The sequence below is a fragment of the Chanodichthys erythropterus genome, chromosome 23 (genome assembly GCF_024489055.1).
Source record: "Chanodichthys erythropterus isolate Z2021 chromosome 23, ASM2448905v1, whole genome shotgun sequence".
Taxonomy (NCBI): domain Eukaryota; kingdom Metazoa; phylum Chordata; class Actinopteri; order Cypriniformes; family Xenocyprididae; genus Chanodichthys; species Chanodichthys erythropterus.
Window position 1 is genome coordinate 30,798,472 of NC_090243.1, and position 17,591 is coordinate 30,816,062.

The 17,591-nt window shown below is 37.7% G+C and overlaps 2 protein-coding genes across 10 annotated transcripts in view; one reads left to right on the plus strand and one right to left on the minus strand.

Annotated features, from left to right (window-relative positions):
• Positions 1 to 4,407, minus strand: part of actr3b (actin related protein 3B) — a 30,691-nt gene extending 26,284 nt beyond the window's left edge. For 7 of the 8 annotated variants that reach the window (XR_010893767.1, XR_010893766.1, XR_010893768.1 and 4 more), the window contains exons 1-4: positions 4,279 to 4,407; positions 4,124 to 4,175; positions 3,320 to 3,375; positions 2,843 to 2,967 (exon numbers count right to left, since the gene is read on the minus strand). Coding sequence is in view for 4 of the 8 variants with exons in the window: in XM_067377779.1 (XP_067233880.1) it covers positions 2,843 to 2,967; positions 3,320 to 3,375; positions 4,124 to 4,170 (228 nt within the window). In the remaining 4 variants the exon portion in view is untranslated. Of the gene's footprint in view, positions 1 to 2,682; positions 2,723 to 2,842; positions 2,968 to 3,319; positions 3,376 to 4,123; positions 4,176 to 4,278 lie in introns of those variants that run through there. The other variant, XM_067377781.1, reaches the window with a different exon arrangement.
• The window catches only part of xrcc2 (X-ray repair complementing defective repair in Chinese hamster cells 2), a 43,418-nt gene extending 27,223 nt beyond the window's left edge, over positions 1 to 16,195 (plus strand). Inside the window, exons 1-3 of one of the 2 annotated variants that reach the window (XM_067377783.1) lie at positions 5,788 to 5,826; positions 6,117 to 6,198; positions 15,210 to 16,195. In XM_067377783.1, coding sequence (XP_067233884.1) covers positions 5,788 to 5,826; positions 6,117 to 6,198; positions 15,210 to 15,997 — 909 coding nt within the window. In that variant the 3' untranslated portion in view covers positions 15,998 to 16,195. Of the gene's footprint in view, positions 1 to 5,787; positions 5,827 to 6,116; positions 6,199 to 15,209 lie in introns of those variants that run through there. The other variant, XM_067377784.1, reaches the window with a different exon arrangement.
• The last annotated feature ends 1,396 nt before the right edge of the window (positions 16,196 to 17,591 follow it).

Consider the following 17,591-nt stretch of genomic DNA (forward strand, 5'->3'; position numbering starts at 1 on the left):
TGCTTGTCTTCTATATCGCTCAGTATTATGTCAAACTCTTGATATGGTTGACCGGTGCCCCTTCACTCTGTTCTCAGTTATTGAACCCTGTAACTCCTACAAAGTGATCATTCGCCTCTCAAGTCTCCTTGTTCAAGCTGGGTTTTAAAAGGCCACCTTTTCAAGGCAGGGTCTAGCAGTAGTTGGATGTAGCTTTACACTTCCTGATAATCACTGCTGCCACTGGCATTTTCAAACACTTTTGTACATTTAATGAAATTGGTGGACAAGCATTTTTTTTCTATACTGATGTATTTCCAGTTTAAACAGGAAGTTTGGCATAACATAATAAAGTGATCGTGCCTATCTGTTTTGCTACTTGCAAGGCAGTTATTCATTTTATACTCAAAAACTGTACATAAACTGTACATCTAAAGGCTGTTTTGAAAATTACACTAGTATTTAGATGGCCTCAAGATGGACACATGGACTAAAAGTAATAATACTGTGATTTGATGGGGTCTTATAGTATAAGCAGGGCTTGACACCCACCAAATGCAGGTTGATTTCAGCAGTGGCGTGTAACGCAGTTACTCCTAACTTAATTTTATAGATAATATACATGTAATCTTTGATTAACTGAGTGCAATACATGCGATACATATTGATACTGAAATATCTACAGCAAGTTGACACGCAAACCCCCCTCCCCTCACTCACTCCTTGTTTTGCTACGGATGAAAATTGTTGTTGTTACAGGGCTTGAATTTCGGTGTGGGATTGCAGGTATTGCGCATAATTTTACTCATTCCTACAGATTTTATGCTCACAGCCTCACACCCAAAGTGCGTGCACATAAAGCTGCTTCTCAGTACTAAATTGAGTTCTTTTTGCTTGAGCTTAAACAGTCAAATACACACAAAATAATGTCAAAATGCTTGGTGAGTATTCATGTAAACACGGTCAATTATGTTTTAAGTGAATGTAAACAGTTGAGAAAGAAAACGCATGTGTAACAGTATAATGGATAAGTAGGTCTGGTCTTAAAGTGACAGCAGCCTAATACACCCTCTGCCAAATTATGAGAAAATATTAAAAATATCTACATGACAGTTTTTCCCCATGGTATCGATGTCAAAATTGTGGCCAGTGAAAATGTTATGTGACTAGTAACTTTGGAAAACCACTAGCCACAGTAGCTGGTAAGCAAAAAAGTTGATGTCAAGCCCTGGTAATAGGTAGACATTATCATTTACATCTGTGTTTGCATACGTCCTGACTTAAAGGTTACATTTACTGTTGCTTGGGAAATCCAGTCATTTCAATAGCAACAATAGAAATTAAGTTTCATGTGAGAGTGAAAAAGTTCCCCACGCAGATTTAATACACGCCCCACTCATGTTCAAGACTTAAGTTGGTCACGAGATTTCACCACATTGACCAATAGAAAGCTGCTTGTTTTGAAAGTAACTTCTGTGTAAGCTGTGCTTCACACATCTCATCGCTATTTACAATGGACCTTTTTTGATTTCGAAATTTTGCTGAAAAGTGACCACCTCTTTAAGGATGAGTTCACTTCAGATTAAAATTTCCTGATAATTTACTCACTCCCATGTCATCCAATATGTTTGACCTTATTTCTTCAGTTGAAAAGAAATTAAGGTTTTTGAGGAAAACATTCCAGGATTTTTCTCCATACAGTGGACTTCAGTGGGGTACAACTGGTTTAAGTTTCAAAGTGCTCTACACGATCCCAGCCGAGGAATAAGGGTCTTATCTAGCGAAACTATTGGTCATTTTTTTTTAAAAATAAAAAATGTATATACTTTTTACCCACACATGCTCATGTTGCTCATCGATGTGCCACGCATTACGTAATCATGTTGGAAAGGTCACGCGTGATTTTTTTTTTTTTTTTGAAAATGACAGATTGTTTCACTAGATAAGACCCTTATTCCTCGTCTGGGATCGTATAGAGCCCTTTGAAGCTGCATTGAAACTCCAATTTGGACCTTCAACCCCTTGGTGGCCGTTGAAGTCCACTATATGGAGAAAAATCCTGAAATGTTTTGCTCAAAAACCTTAATTTCTTTTCAGCTGAAGAAAGAAAGACATAAACATCTTGGATGACATGGGGGTGAGTAAATAATCAGGACATTTTAATTCTAAAAAAAATATGCTTATAAACTTCCTGAGGTAGATTGTACAGTTCTACACAGCAAAATCCCCAGAGTTAAATCAACTCTGCTCCGAGTACATATGGTCCCTCTCTATATAGTGTTAAAGCAACACTGAAGCAGAGTTAATTAGATAATTAAGTGATTAATTAAGTTATGATTGAGCATTAGTGATGAACACCTCCTGTTAACAAGCAGAATCACTGAAGAGAAACACAATAATTGCAAATGACTTCCAGCCACAGTCTTAGATTGAATAAACTGAAGATAAAATACATTAAATCTCTCAAGATCTGATTAAACAACTCCACAAATAGCATATTATCTCATTAACTTTAACTCTGCTTCAATGTTATTTTAACTCTATGTAGAGAGGGACCATATGTTCTCTGAGCAGAGTTGGTTTAACTCTGGGGATTTTGCTGTGTAGAACTGTACAATCTACCTCAGGGAGTTTATAAGCATATTTTTGAGGCTTAAAGGTTTAGTTCACTTCAAAATTAAAATGTCCTGATTATTTACTCACCCCCCTGTCATCCAAGATGTTTATGTCTTTCTTTCTTCAGCTGAAAAGAAATTAAGGTTTTTGAGCAAAACATTTCAGGATTTTTCTCCGTATAGTGGACTTCAACGGCCACCAACGGGTTCCATAAATTAACAAACTGGTACATATCACAACTGATCACCTTGGTTGCATAATTTGGTTTATCAATGGCTTCATCTCCGATGAAGAAATCGAGGTCATCCACTCCTTTCATGAGACGTCTCTGTGCCTGATCTCCAACACCGGCTGACTCTCTGATCGCAATACCTGCAGTGACAACACTACAATCAGCTTACTGTAGCGCTGTGAAGTCACAAAGCACAATCATATAAAATAATTTGCTATTTGACAGTATCCTTTGACAAAAGCAACGCAATCAATAAGTGTTATGAAAGGATGTGTGCTGTTAACAGGCTCAGAGCCTACGGTACATTGAGGTTACGGCAGTAGTGAATTGAGAGTTTTATAATAGCTTAAAATAGTGGTTCCCTAAGGCAGTTTTTAATTAAATTCGTGAGCCAAATATTATATCCTGGATTTGAGTGCTGGACATGCAGTATTAGTCTTCTCTGATCTGCCCCGCTGCGCGTTTAACAACTTAAACTGGCAGGCAGCTCACAGGATGGCATGATGAACTGGGGCTCCGTGTTTCCTGCATAACCAATCTTGGTGTACCTGAAGAAGAAGAACAGTAAATGATCATCCTGAATGAGATGAATGAACCTGTACGGTCTATTTTGTTTATCATTTTTCAATCAGTATTTCCAATGAGTACACTGTCTGTCCATTTATCAAACAGCAGCTGTGGAAGTTTATTATATAGCTATAATGCACCTGATTAATGTCTTGACATGGCACCCAATTAAATCAAGACCAACATATTATATATGAAAACATAGATCATACCGAAAACCATATCAGGAATATTGCTTCCTATACTCAGAGCCTCTTTATTTTTTAGATGCAAAATATTAGATGTTTACATCAAAATACTCTTACTCCCACATTAGTTTTTACTATTGCTTAAAGTCTGAATTCATCAGACAGCTCAGACCAGATATAAAAATGTATATCCCATTTCACATATCCCTCATCCAAATTTGTGAACTGATCCTCCTGATCCAAATCATAACCGATTACAACCCTCCAGAAGCATTTTAAAGAAGTTTAGGGATTAGAATTTGGTATGTTTTCTACCTTAAAAACCAAACAAAACATTGCAATCATATAATAATATGTGTTACATATCACACAGAGAGTAATAAAATGCAAAGTAATGATACTAAGGCAAAGCACTTAGTTAAATTAATATAGGCCTATAGTCTGCAAAAGCAAATACATACAATATTTGACTTAATTTTTTAGGTCCAGCAGAAATGAAACTGGAGGAGCATTGTCGGTGTGTGACAGTAAACAAACTCACCCTGTCCCGCAATCAATCACGCATGGAGGGGGCCGCACTGCCATCATCAGCACTAGATAGAAGAATCACACAAACACATCCGCATGTCACAACAAAAACGACGTCATCTACATTGAAACCATGTGTCGTTTACAGTGCTGTCAGGTGTAGGCTACCTTTACTGCGGTGTATATTGTCCCTTGATTCTGGCTTGCACAGTTATTTTTCGCGACTACTTCCCGAGTCAAAGGGAAGGCAAAAAATAGAAACATGCTGAATCCACTCGCGCTGCCTCATCATGATCCACAGGGCTGACAGCGAAATTACGAATCCTACTATGGTAAAGGCTGGTTTATTAATATGTATCATGAGCCAAGCCTTCGCCAGTACACGTTCTCTACTGGAAGGTTACTAAGGAACGTCAAAATGGCGTAATTAATATTCATAACCTAAATCTTTTGCCATAGTAGGGTCCGTAATTTCACTAGCTGGCAAAGTACCTGTAAGCTGTAAACAGACCGCAGAGCGCGTGGCGCATTATCATTGTTTACCTTCTTAAGCTCTTACTTAAGAGTGCAGTTTATTTCGATACAGCTTTAATGGCAAACGTAGATCTATTAATTGGTGTGTTTATTATGGTGAATTAATTCTATCTCCCATGAACTGATTGTTTAGTAGCCTATAAACGTGTAAAAATCACGGAGGTATAGCCATATCTTATCAGTGAAAACTCGAGAATTATGACCCTTTTAATTTTATTGTGCATATTATTATATTAACATTATTAACATTCGTAGTACTTTTTAATGTCACTATTGTGTGTATTGCCAATATTGTATGTTAAAAATCATGCCAATAAAGCACTTTGAAATTGAATTAAACTGACTGGTGAGATCTTATGTATCTAAAATATTTTAAATTTCTGAAAGGTAAACTCTAGATGGCAGTCGGTCCTAATTTTTACATTAGGATATATTATATAGGATACACATTGTGGTTTCACTGTAGTAAGTGATGCTCTAAATTTATATAAATGTATTATGTTTATATGTAAATAATAAGTGTCACATTTTCACGTTTCTATTTATATGAATGCCCACAGTGTGGAGGCATCGTCAGAAATGTATGTTTTTATGAAATGTCGATGTCATACTTCAGATATTTCAGTTAATTAAATAGCCTACATATTTCATAAGTAGCCTATCATTGCCTATACTAAAACGATATGTTAGAAAAACAATAATTTCATATAATATTGTGTAAATACTATAACATCACACAGCTCTCTATGTCTGCTATTATGGAAGATTTTGGTGTTTTCATCAAAACAACAACACTCTGAGATGATAAATACATATATCTGACGTCTAAAGTAATGACAAGTAATTGAAGTATATTTTCCTACCATAATCTTGTTTTATGAGAGGTAGTAGGTAAAATAATTGCATTTAACATGAAGAAAGAAAGGAGAAAAGTGAAAGACCAGTTCTAACAGTGCACACCCAAGTATTCTTCCCAATCTCATTTTCTATAAAATACAGCAAATATAAAAAGTTACATACAAATAAATTTGTTATTGTGGTTTCAATATTAGGTTGTTGGAAATTGAAGGACTTTTGTTTTGAAATGTAGTCGAACGCTTATGTATCAGGAAATGGAATCCTGAAATAATTGCGCGAAAAGACATGACAGCGCGAGTTAGAATGGCTGAGAATGGAGCACAGGTACATCTGACAAATCAGTTCACATGAAAACTTTCAGAAAACTTACAATTAAATGATACATTTTAATGTATGCTTGAGTGTAAAACCGACTGAAACCATGGAAACATCAATAGGTTCATTCAAATGACCATGACAGTGTTTTTAATCAAATCTTTGTTGATGTGGAAGTACAAATCGAGGTTCAGACATGTTCATGCATTATGTTTGAATGAGGTCGTACAATAGATAGTTTTGTCAAGCCACTTGCTATGCTTTACTTGCAGTAAACACCAATGTTTGTGTTTTTCTAGCTGGTAAGCAGACTTGAGGGGCGACAGTCATTGAGGGACATTGAACCCAATATATTTCCTGTCGATGGCGGTCCAGGTCAAGGTGCAGTAAAATCAAACTGACCCTGCATGTATTGAATGTGATATGAATTGAATTACCCATAACACACAAGTTATGGAATTGTTTTAGTCCAACGTCTTGTTAAATGAAAAAAAAAAAAAAAGATACATTAATTATATCATCATATCACTACTTTTGTCTAAAATGATAATATTGGACATATTTGTACTAAGCCATCAAATGTCCACCACATTGTTTGCATAACATAACTACAAAAATAAATATTGACATCAAAACTTAAGATCGGTTAGAGCATTCTGAGAAGAAATGTGTTCTTCCATCATGATCCATTAAATGAAAGCTAAATTAATTATAAATATGAGGTATAAATACTTTTTTTATTTTTATTTTTGATGTAATGTTTCTGGAAATGCCTCATATGTTGTGTGTATGATAACATTTAAGGGTAATATACTGTATACTGAAAAGCCATTCATAAGCTTAATATACCAAATGTTTAAAATGCTGTCTTTTTGTTGTTACCACATTCATTTGTAGATTCAGTGAGAAAATATATTTATGATTACAAATTTTTATGTTAGGTGTGACTAATTTCTTAAATCTGTGTTATTAATTGTTCTTTCAATGTGATTAGACAGATTTGTCCACAGCCATCAAAATATCCACAGCATTGTTTTCACATAACTTTATAAATAAATATTGACATCAATATATCGGATCATTTAGAGCATTTATAGAAGTGAACATCATCTGTAAAATGATAGCAAATGTAATAATAATATGATGTATAAAAAGAATTCTATAGGTGGCAGTTGAAACATTACTGAAATCATCTGATGTTTCTGAAATACTCCATATGCGTGAACATATTTCTGGGTAATACATACTGAAAAATGTTAAAAACTACACTTTTAACAGTCTTATAATTAAATTTTAGTGCGTTTTTATACATATATTTTCTCTTTTCCCAGCTTATTATGTCGAAGCAACTATAAATAAACCACTCATAAGCATAAGAGGGAGATTTTTTTTGCTCTTTTTTTATCATTTAATTATCATTATCACAAAAAAAAAATATATATATAAATAAAAAACTGAACACAACTGTTTGCCCATCCAATGGTATATGGGGGAGTTTTCCAGAAACTTTTTTGAAAAATATGATTGCAGTACCATTTGGTGCCACTAGTGACATAAAAATAACACAATAAAAGTCTTCATCCTATTTGCTATCTTAATTCAAATTCAAAAATTGAATAGAATGCTGCAGTGATGATGTATTTTTGTGGGACAGCTTCAAAATTCTCTTTTCAGTTAATTAAATTTTTTGAATTCTGAAGCCTAAATAATACAAAAGGCATAAGTAAAAAGTTGAACATAAAAAGTTTGCCAGGGGTGGCGAACGTCGGTCCTGGAGAGCCACAGTCCTGCAGAGTTTAGATCCAACCCTAATCAAACACACCTGAACAAGCTAATCAAGGTCTAAGGGTTACTAGAAAGATACTGGCAGGTGAGTTTTTATCAAGGTTAGAGCAAAACTCTGCAATACCTGGATCTCCAGGACATAGGCTTTTAACGAACTACACCAAGGTCGTATGACTTTAACATCACCACTATTCCCCGTGAACCGGAAGTTGCAAACGACTTTTCTTCGGTGTTTCTTTCGACAACTCTTTCAGTCTCTGTTTAAAAAACAGAGACGTTTGATGATGTTTAATGTTCCCAACAACCTCTGTAGACCAATTTAGCCACTTGTTAGCAACTGCCCTTTTAAGACCATTAAAAATGTGAAAAAAAAAAAAAACCCATAAAAACCATCTCAGGTTATGACTAAACCTGGTTTCATGAGAAGGGGAACAAGGCGCTGTGTCTTGGTATTAGGGCTGTCAAAATGGTTGAGAAATTAATTTAAATTCTAAACTTAATTTAGAAATTAATTTAAATTAAATTCTTCTGTGCAAGTCAATTCACACAAAAAAATTGTTTGGCTTCGTAATATTTAATCACAATCTGAAAATGCTCCTCCCCTCTGCAACGGTGCCCCTTCTCTAATGACATCAGTTTGACGGCTTGGGTTGAAATTGCTTAAACCACTCCCCTCTAACCGTTAGTCTACTATGAGAGAGATGAAGAGGAGGAGCGCTAAAGTAAAACTCTGCCCTCTATTCAATATTCCATTTCACTTAGAAATACATCACAGCACTGGAGAAAAGTCGTTTGCAACTTCCGGTTCACGTGGACTTTAAATATTACTTATAATCTGTCATGACATGACTGTCTTTAAAAAAAAAAAAAAAGAAAGAAAGTGCATGACGTTTAAACTAACATTTATTAATCAAATATATTTTCGGAAATTGGATAAACAATTATTAAAAAAAAAAATGGCATACTATAATTTTGCATAGATTAAAGGTGCCGTAGAATGTGTTTTCAAAAGATGTAATATAAGTCTAAGGTGTCCCCTGAATGTGTGTAACCCATAGATTTTTTTGTATTCATTTTTTTTAACTGCCTATTTTGGGGCATCATTAAATATGCGCCGATTCAGGCTGCGGCCCCTTTAAATTCTCGTGCTAGCCTTAAACAGCATAAACAAAGTTCACACATCTAATATAACCCTCAAAATGGATATTTACAAAGTGTTTGTCATGCATGCCTAATCGCATAAGTACAGTATTTATTTGGATGTTTACATTTGATTCTAAATTAGTTTGATGGTGCAGAAGTTCTTTAGTCTGAAGTTTCTTCAGTCTGCAAGTGTTTAAAAAAAATGAAAATAACGACAGTCTTGTCTCCATGAATACAGTAAGAAACGATGGTAACTTTAACCACATTTAACAGTACATTAGCAACATGCTAACGGAACATTTAGAAAGACCATTTACAAATATCACTAAAAATATCATGTAATCATATTGTCCTTGCTTGCTTACCTAGTCTGATGATTCAGCTGTGCACATCCAGACGTCCTGCCCTTGTGTAATGCCTTGAACATGGGCTGGCATATGCAAATATTGGGGGTGCACATATTAATGATCCGACTGTTATGTAACAGTCGGTGTTTTGTTGAGATTCGCCTGTTCTTCAGAGGTCTTTTAAACAAATGAGATTTATATAAGAAGGATGAAACAGTGGTGTTTGAGACTCACTCTATTTCATTTCCATGTATTGAACTCTTGTTATTTAACTATGCCAAGGTAAATTCAATTTTTAATTCTAGGGAACCTTTAATACAAATAATCACACAGACTACTTTTTTGTATTTAAAAACATGAGATGCATTGGAAGTGGGTTCAACTGGATATTCTAACGAAACATTATGGCCATTTCACACCTCGAGTGTGAGCGGCGCGTCAGCTTCACGTCAGTGTAACTACAGCGTCGCTGCAGACATGCGCAAGTATTCACACTAGAAGCGTTTGTACAGCATCCCTTGTGTCCATCTTGTGTCAACCATTGCTGCACACGAAAGAGGCAAGATTTGTGTTTGCATCATCTGCTGCGTGCACATTTTTACAAGACTGCAAATTTGGCAGAAAAAAAGAGCGCAAACTCGGGTTTGATTTGGGAAATGCTACAGCCTATATACAGTACCTGTCTGTGTAATAACTAAAAGAATGTTTATAGATCATATCTTCTTTTTTATAATACACCATACTTTCACCCAAACTGAATTATTAAAAACAAGTTTATCTTCTATAAATATTTTTGATTCTTAATTTTCTTTTCTCACATACTCCATTTCTTGCTAAAACACACTAGACATGCTTATTCTGTGCATTTTGAGCAGTTTTTGTGTGAAAACATATTTATCTTGTCCCATGAAAGTGTGCTTTCACAAAACAGCGCAACAAAAATAGACGCTGAAACCCCCGCTTCACTGCTGCTCACGCAACGCTCCTGCTTGACGCTCACATGCTGCTCCTGCTCCCAGTGTGAATGCAGTCATTGATTAACATGCATGCCGAAAAAATATGCGATGCTCATGCGCCGGTCACACATTTGCGGTGTGAAATGGCCATTAAAATGCAACAATCATCATCATTATCATCACATCTCATGTACCACTAATAAGGCTGCCTGAAGCACACCTACAATTTGAATGTACTGTTTTTGCATTTAAATGTGGATTTTTATTTTAAATTTGACGAATATTTTAAATTTGAATTTTAAATTAATCACACTAGGTATATTGATGCTATGGGGAACGCCATCAGCGTGACCAGTGTCTGAGGCATGTGTAAACAAACGGCAGTAATCATTGACAGACGGCAGTCCATAATGTCACACGTGGAGTGCCCATGAGTATAATAGGGCACCTGAGTTACTCGTCATCAACTCTTTTGTCTGTAGTAGACACGCAGACAGGCCTGACGAATGGCCTCAGCCTTATACAGCCTAAAGAGCAGAGCTCTAAGGGGAAAATACCCAACATAGCCTCAGCTATGTCAGACATATCTCACCAGTATTTGACAAGGCTCTTAGGAAGCAGCTTACCGAAGGGGAGCTTCTACTCCATTTTAACAACCCTAGAGTGACTAGGGCAGAATAGCTCATACCATGACCTGAGGAAAGGCATTTCTCCTGGACTAACTTTAGTTAATTGCTAAACTATAGAATGCTACAATGATAAGGAGGGACGCCATTTGTGATCCACCTCTACTCATCAGTTTGTAACACTAATCATCACTATAAATGCATCCTACCAAAGGGGAGCATGCATTTCTTCTTCAGAAGTCGGGGAGGGAGTTAAACAAAACATAGGGACTCTTGTGAATTGCCCATCATTGTTCTGTTCACCCTGCTCTACCTTAAGGGGTACTTGAGCAGCCTATCAAAGGGAGCATGCAAGGTGCTAAAAACCTCAGTAATTTGCGCATCCCTTCGGATTTGCCACTCATTAAAGTGGGAGAATACATCCTTACCCTTTACTCAGGAAAGAGAGGCAAACGAGAGCGGGACATAGTGCAGTTTGCCCAATGACTCTCATCACCCAGGCTCTAAATCCCAAGGAATCTGCAGGGGAGACTAGACCCTACTTAATGACCCCAATTTAACTGGGAGTAAGCAACTCGTACCCTGTCTTGTTTCAAGGTACTCTATCTAAGACCCACTATAGCTAGCATTTCATCTTTTTGTTTTAGCACTAGACCGTAGTCTGCAACAGATGACAAGGAAGGACACCCCGCAGGCAAGCTTCCTCTACTTATTAACATTGTCAAACCAGGGCTATAGTAGAGCACCCATCAAAGCAACCATCCAAAGGGGAGCATATATTCCTACTTCAAAACCCAGTAGTTTGGGAGAGAGGTAAATGAAGTTGAGGGAATCTATACTGCCCTACATAATAGAGGTCTGCATTCCCATGGCTCTCCCACAAAACCGATCAGATTTCTTGCTGCACGGGATTAAATCTCTGAATAAAAGACGGTAGTGGTCGGTAACTCTGGTGTACTTTGGACGGGAGCGGGCAGTCTGACAATAGCCCGGCCGTCCCGGCATCCTTTCCCAACAGCACATCTGCGCTTGAACTTGAAGTGAGCAAAACTTTGTGCAGTGGAGGCATTCACACAGTTCCCAGTTCCCTGCCCTGAGCAACCTGGCAAGATATGTTTGCATCCCGGCCATAAGTGCACCTTCAGAGAGAACATTCAGCCTTTGTGTTCGGATTTTGGAGGAGAGACATTCTGTTCTTGCTTGGATGTTAAAAAAAAAGATTTCATTTTGCAGTACAGCTAGTAAGCCAGCAGTTTTCGTTTATTCATATATTATACTATATTTTATTTAATTTAGCCTGTTTTTCTCTGTGTCATTTTTACTGTGTTGATAGGTTCATAAGACAAATAACAAATAAAAGTCTTGTTTAGGCTAGCCAACATTAATCCTCAATCACTCTCTCTTTAGGGGAAATTTAAATGTGAGGGATCCATCAGGTCGGCATGGTCGACATTATTCTAAATGGATAGCGGGTGAACACATAGTTAATTTTAAGCAGGAGCGGGTGGGTGAAGAATGGAACCTTTGCAGGAGCAGGACGAAAAAAAAAACAGCCCTGCGCAGACCTCTATACTACATAACTCCATTCACCCTGCATCAACCCTAAGAGGATAACCTTCAGCCTTCACAGACCTCTCTTCAACCCCCCAGAAAGGAATATATCTCCTGAGGGGAACGGAGACAATGGAGGAGGCAAATCAGTCAGGTTGGAAGTGGCCACAGAGCGGCTTTCTGAACCGTCATTAAATCAACATACCAGGAAAAGGCCAAAAGGGAAAAACTCCCATCAGGCTCTTCCCTATGATCCGCCTACAATCCCAATGATCCTGAACCACGAGGTACAGATGCTCGACTCTCATACCTCAAGAGAGAGTCAAGCATGGGTGGAGCTTCCCACAGCAAGCACAACACAAAGAATGCATTCAGCTCTCTTGAGAGCTGAACACACTCCATGCAAACGTTAGATTCTTATCTCTAGATGGAATCAAGCAAAAACAGAATTTTTATCCCTCGAAAATCAAGCAAGAACAGACTTAATGAGCTCTTCCAGCTCCCTGGATAGTCAAATTTGCTTTGAAAGACTCTTTTGAAAAGACTTTTTTTTTTTACACGTGCATACAAACAAGCGGCTTCTGAAGACAAAAAATAATGACGTGTAACTCAGGCACCTTTTATACTCATGGGCGCTTTGTGTGTGACATCATGGGCTGCTGTCTGCAAATGATTATTGACGTTTGTTTACATGTGCCTCAGACACTGGTTATGCTGCTGCCGTTACTCATAGCGTAGTCTCGCGTAGCCAGACCTTCAGACTGATGGCAGATGGTCTGGACTCCATTGCAGCTTTCATTGGCCAAGGACCAGCCAAGAGGACGGTCCGTGGGCATGACATCTAAGGCTGCAATAGGGGCTGGCAGCCTGAGGGGGCGAGTGGAGCTCCACTCAAGGGCGGAAATACGTCACCTCCACTAGTGGAGATAGCTACAGCTATGCCCTCTGGGCATGTGCACATCAATATTGCATCATTTAATTACTATATTTGCATTATTGTAAGGGTATGTTTAGGGTTGGGGTAGGTGTAGACGTTAATAAAACACAAATCGATATTGCGTTATTTAATTACTGTATTTGCATTATTGTAATGGTAGGTTTAGTGTTGGGGTAGGTGTAGACGTTAGTAAAACACAAGTGGAGGTGACGTATTTCCTCGAGAGTGGAGCTTCACTCACCCATGGTCTGCAGCCAGACCCTTTTCAAGGCTGAGACTACTCATAACATCTATACCGGGTGTGCCTCATACGTCCTGAAAAGTGAAGCTGCGGGCTCTTTGATTGCCCCCTGGTGGCTGCAGGGTCATAAGCCTGCCCTCTCTATGTAAACGAATGGCACTTGAGTCAACATTAAAAAATAAATTACACTTCCAATAAATTTTTCCGAAATATGGTTTTGGTAGTTGTTATCAGACTGATATATGTTCAATTGTTCGTTTTTGTGATAAGTTTGATTTTAGCTAGCAATATGATGTTATAGAAACGCGGCATGTCGTTATGATTGACAGTTGTGACTGACGGCTTCTGAGGACTGTCGGAGATTCAAGGGGAGATTGAAGATATATAACTAACTGTTCATTTTCCATTTCTGTGATTTCACACCGACAAAATGCGTTGTTCAGCAGTAAACTGTACTAACCGGCCTACAGAATCTGATGGATTGCTGAGCTTTTTTCAGTAATGTTAAAAGTGAGCTTTATTAGATAATTAATAATTGTTATTAGCTAAGATAACACGCCTAATGTTAGCCATGACGGGAAAAAGCAGGTGATCGTTATCTGGCAGTTATTAATTATTTTTATGGGTATAAAATAATAATTAGCAGGACAAAACTAATGATGGCCTACTCTAATTAATTTTAGAGCACTGTCTACAGCAATCGATCACCAGTAACGTTAGTTCAACTTGATTTAAAATGGCAGAACCATTTCTGACATTTTAGAGTTGTTTCTAGTGTCATATTGAGTTTCTACTGAATTTGCTGTTTCAAAAATATTATTGCTCTAGAAACAGAATATTATTTTACAGGTATAATTTTAAATTGTGTAGGCTATAATTTATATATTTAAAATACATCAATTATGATATGTTGTTTTGACCAATTGTAGTTATTACAATTTTTTTTTTAAATGAATAATGTACATTAATAAACATTCAAATAAATGTAAATTCCTATTTGCCAGATGTAATTAAGCCATTGTTAAAGCCAAATGAAAAAAGGAAGGAGGAAAAGAAAAATATAATTAAAAATAGATAATAAATAGGTCACCTGATCTTGATGATGCAGACATCTGGGTGGAAGTTTGAGACCGCGACTCCGCCTCCCGGCTCCACTGACGATTCCTTCTTTGCATGCCCAGGCTCCAAACTGATGTTTTTACGTAACATTCAGTTCAATACAATGGATGGACAATCGTCTATCTTTTATCTTTTACAGTCTATGGTCAATACCAAGAAACGGTGTCGAAGTTCCAGTTTGAAAGGGAACCCAAATTACTTCAGGATGAGGGAACATTTTTTTTTTTTTTCATATTGTACATTGCTACAGCACCTCTTTTCATCCTCTGAAATGTTCTGTTTTTGCTCCTGTCTCTTGACATTTCCAAAAAGCCCAGTCAAATAAGGCTTCTGAGGCTTCATGTGTGGCTGTAAACAGTGTGACATCTATGTAACTATGGTGTCCGTTTCGGAAATCACTGCCCTTGCAGTGAAAAAACAGCATCTTCTTGACATAACGAAATCACTTATCCAACTGTTCTCATTATGCAAATATGTAACAAGGTGATGTATTCATGGAAATAATAGCAGGACTGCAAACTAGGTGTTTTCAGGCAAGTGTTTTCTGTTTAAGAGATTACCTTTCTTAAGACTGTGCTTTGTATCTTTGCAGATCATTTACATGCACAAACAGCTATATTATACACTAAAAGAAATAAGGTATAACATGTGCCCTTTAAATCTCAATTCAATTCTGCATTTTTATAGGGGATGTCGTGGAGTTTCATGGTATGGAGGGCACAGGTAAGACAGAAACCTTGTACCACATGATCATCCGCTGCATCATGCCAATGCAGAATGGAGGTCTGGAGGTCGGGGTGGTCTTCATTGACACGGACTACCACTTTGACATGCTGCGCTTAGTGAGCGCTCTGGAGGGACGTTTGGCTGAAGACTTAAAGGAGGGTGACTGCTCTGAAAATGAACCTGAGGAGAGGGTACATTCATGTCTGCGTAGACTGTCTGTAGTGCACTGCAACAGCACAGTACAGCTACTCCTAACTCTACACTACCTTGAAAACACTTTCTCCAGCCAGCCCTCTCTCGGCTTGATGGTCATTGACAGCATCTCTGCATTCTACTGGGTGGACAGATTCAACGGTGGCGAGAGCACTGTCTGTCAGGAGGCTAACCTACGAAAGTGTGCCGAGTTGCTGGATAGACTCCGTAGAAACTATGGCATCGTGATTTTCGCCACCACTCATGCCATCATGAGGAACTATGGATCTGATCCAGGGGTGTCAGATGTGCCCGGCTCATCATCATCATCTCGCAGGTGGAGGTCAGCTGAAAGCGCTACAGACTTTGACAAGCCCTACCTGTGCAGAGCATGGCAGAGAATAGTAACTCACAGGATGCTGTTCACTAAAAGTCATGTGTCAAAGGACCACAAACAGGTTTTCTCCACAGCATGTACCAGCATAATGACCAAAGGTGTCAAAAGATGCTCGTTTCATGTCATGGAAGACTGTATTAAATTTATATGTGACAAGTGAGCATGTACTGAAAGTCTCAGCACAGGACACTTGAACTTTTGGGTTGTCACAATTATGAGGGCTACTTGGCGAAAGAAAATTGTCCTAAAAATGTCCACTTATTGTCTGTCAGTGTGTTTAATGATCAGTGCAATACTTTTTCAATTTCCTTACTATGTTAATGCAGAAGGCTACTTTGATTTATGGTTTAATTGTTAGATTAATGGCTAATGAAGACATTACTGTACCTTTCTTGGAAAAAAATAAATGTACATTTTTGTCATTGACTACGGAATTTTATTCTATTTATTACATCAGTTTAAATTTGCAAGTGTTTGCTAAGTAAATCATCACTAGTGTACTAATCGTAAGTGTGTGCATTAGATGCATTAGTGTGCGGATACTTAGTGTTATGGATTTGAACAAACCCCTAATTCTTAAAGTCAGCATAAAAATGAAATTGCAATAGTCTTTTCTTCCCTATTGACAGCTTCTTGGACAAAGTGAAACGACTTCTTGAACAAGAAAAGATGTATGGTGTGACTTGATTTTGTTGATCAGGAATTGGGATTGTGATAGTGACCTTGTGTTTGCCATGTAAATAGCCCTGATGCTAACATGGCGTTAAAAACAAAGAATTCATCAGGAATTGATTGAATCGTTGAATCTTTGTGGTTTGCTATTGCTGTGATCTTATGTTAGTGACAGGTAGTTGGACGTTATTGTCCTGCCCTCGTGCCAGTAAACACGTCATCAGAAAAAAGAAGAGCTGCAATTAAGGGGGAAGGGAATTTATTTGATTAAAGACTATGAGGACACTTGAATGCAAAGAAGAAGAAAAAAATGATGTGCACGGATAAATAATTTGTAATAAATGCTGCAATATTCAATTAAAAGGAAGAATTGTCAATTTTGATTTCATGGTGATTTAAACATTAAACCAAGGGTAGGCAGGTTCGGTCCTAGAGAGCCGCTGTCCTGCATAGTTTAGCTCCAACCTTAATCAAACACACCTGATCAAGCTAATCAAGCTCTTCAGGATTACTAAGGCTATAGGAAGGTGAGGGGTTTTTTTAGGGTTGGAGCTAAACTCTGCAGGACAGTGGCTCTCTAGGACCGAACTTGCCTACCCCTGCATTAAACTTTGTGGACTATTTCTATGAATGATATCTCAAATCATGCAGCTGCCAAGCAACGATTCATAAACCATGCTAGCAACCCATTTTAGGTACAAAGTGCTGCATAGCAACATGTCTATCAAAGGCCTTGTTTACACCAAAGATGCGTTTTTGATTGGATTACAAGTGGACGACTGTGTACAGGTGTAAACGGGGTCTAAAATGTTTTGAGTTTGTCCACTTTCTACCACTTCCAGAGGAAGTCAAAAACACATCGGATTGCTTTCGTAGTGTAGACGCTCATGTGGTCGAATGCATTCAAACAGACACAAAAGACCTCCTACTCTCGTGAGCTTGCCTGACGGGATTTAAATTGTGTTTGTTGACGACCTGAATTCGGTTTGACGATGGAGAACGTGCCAAGCACAATGTTTTCACACCATTTATGATTTCTAACATACACACACAGCATAATGTATTATGTCTATGAATATGCT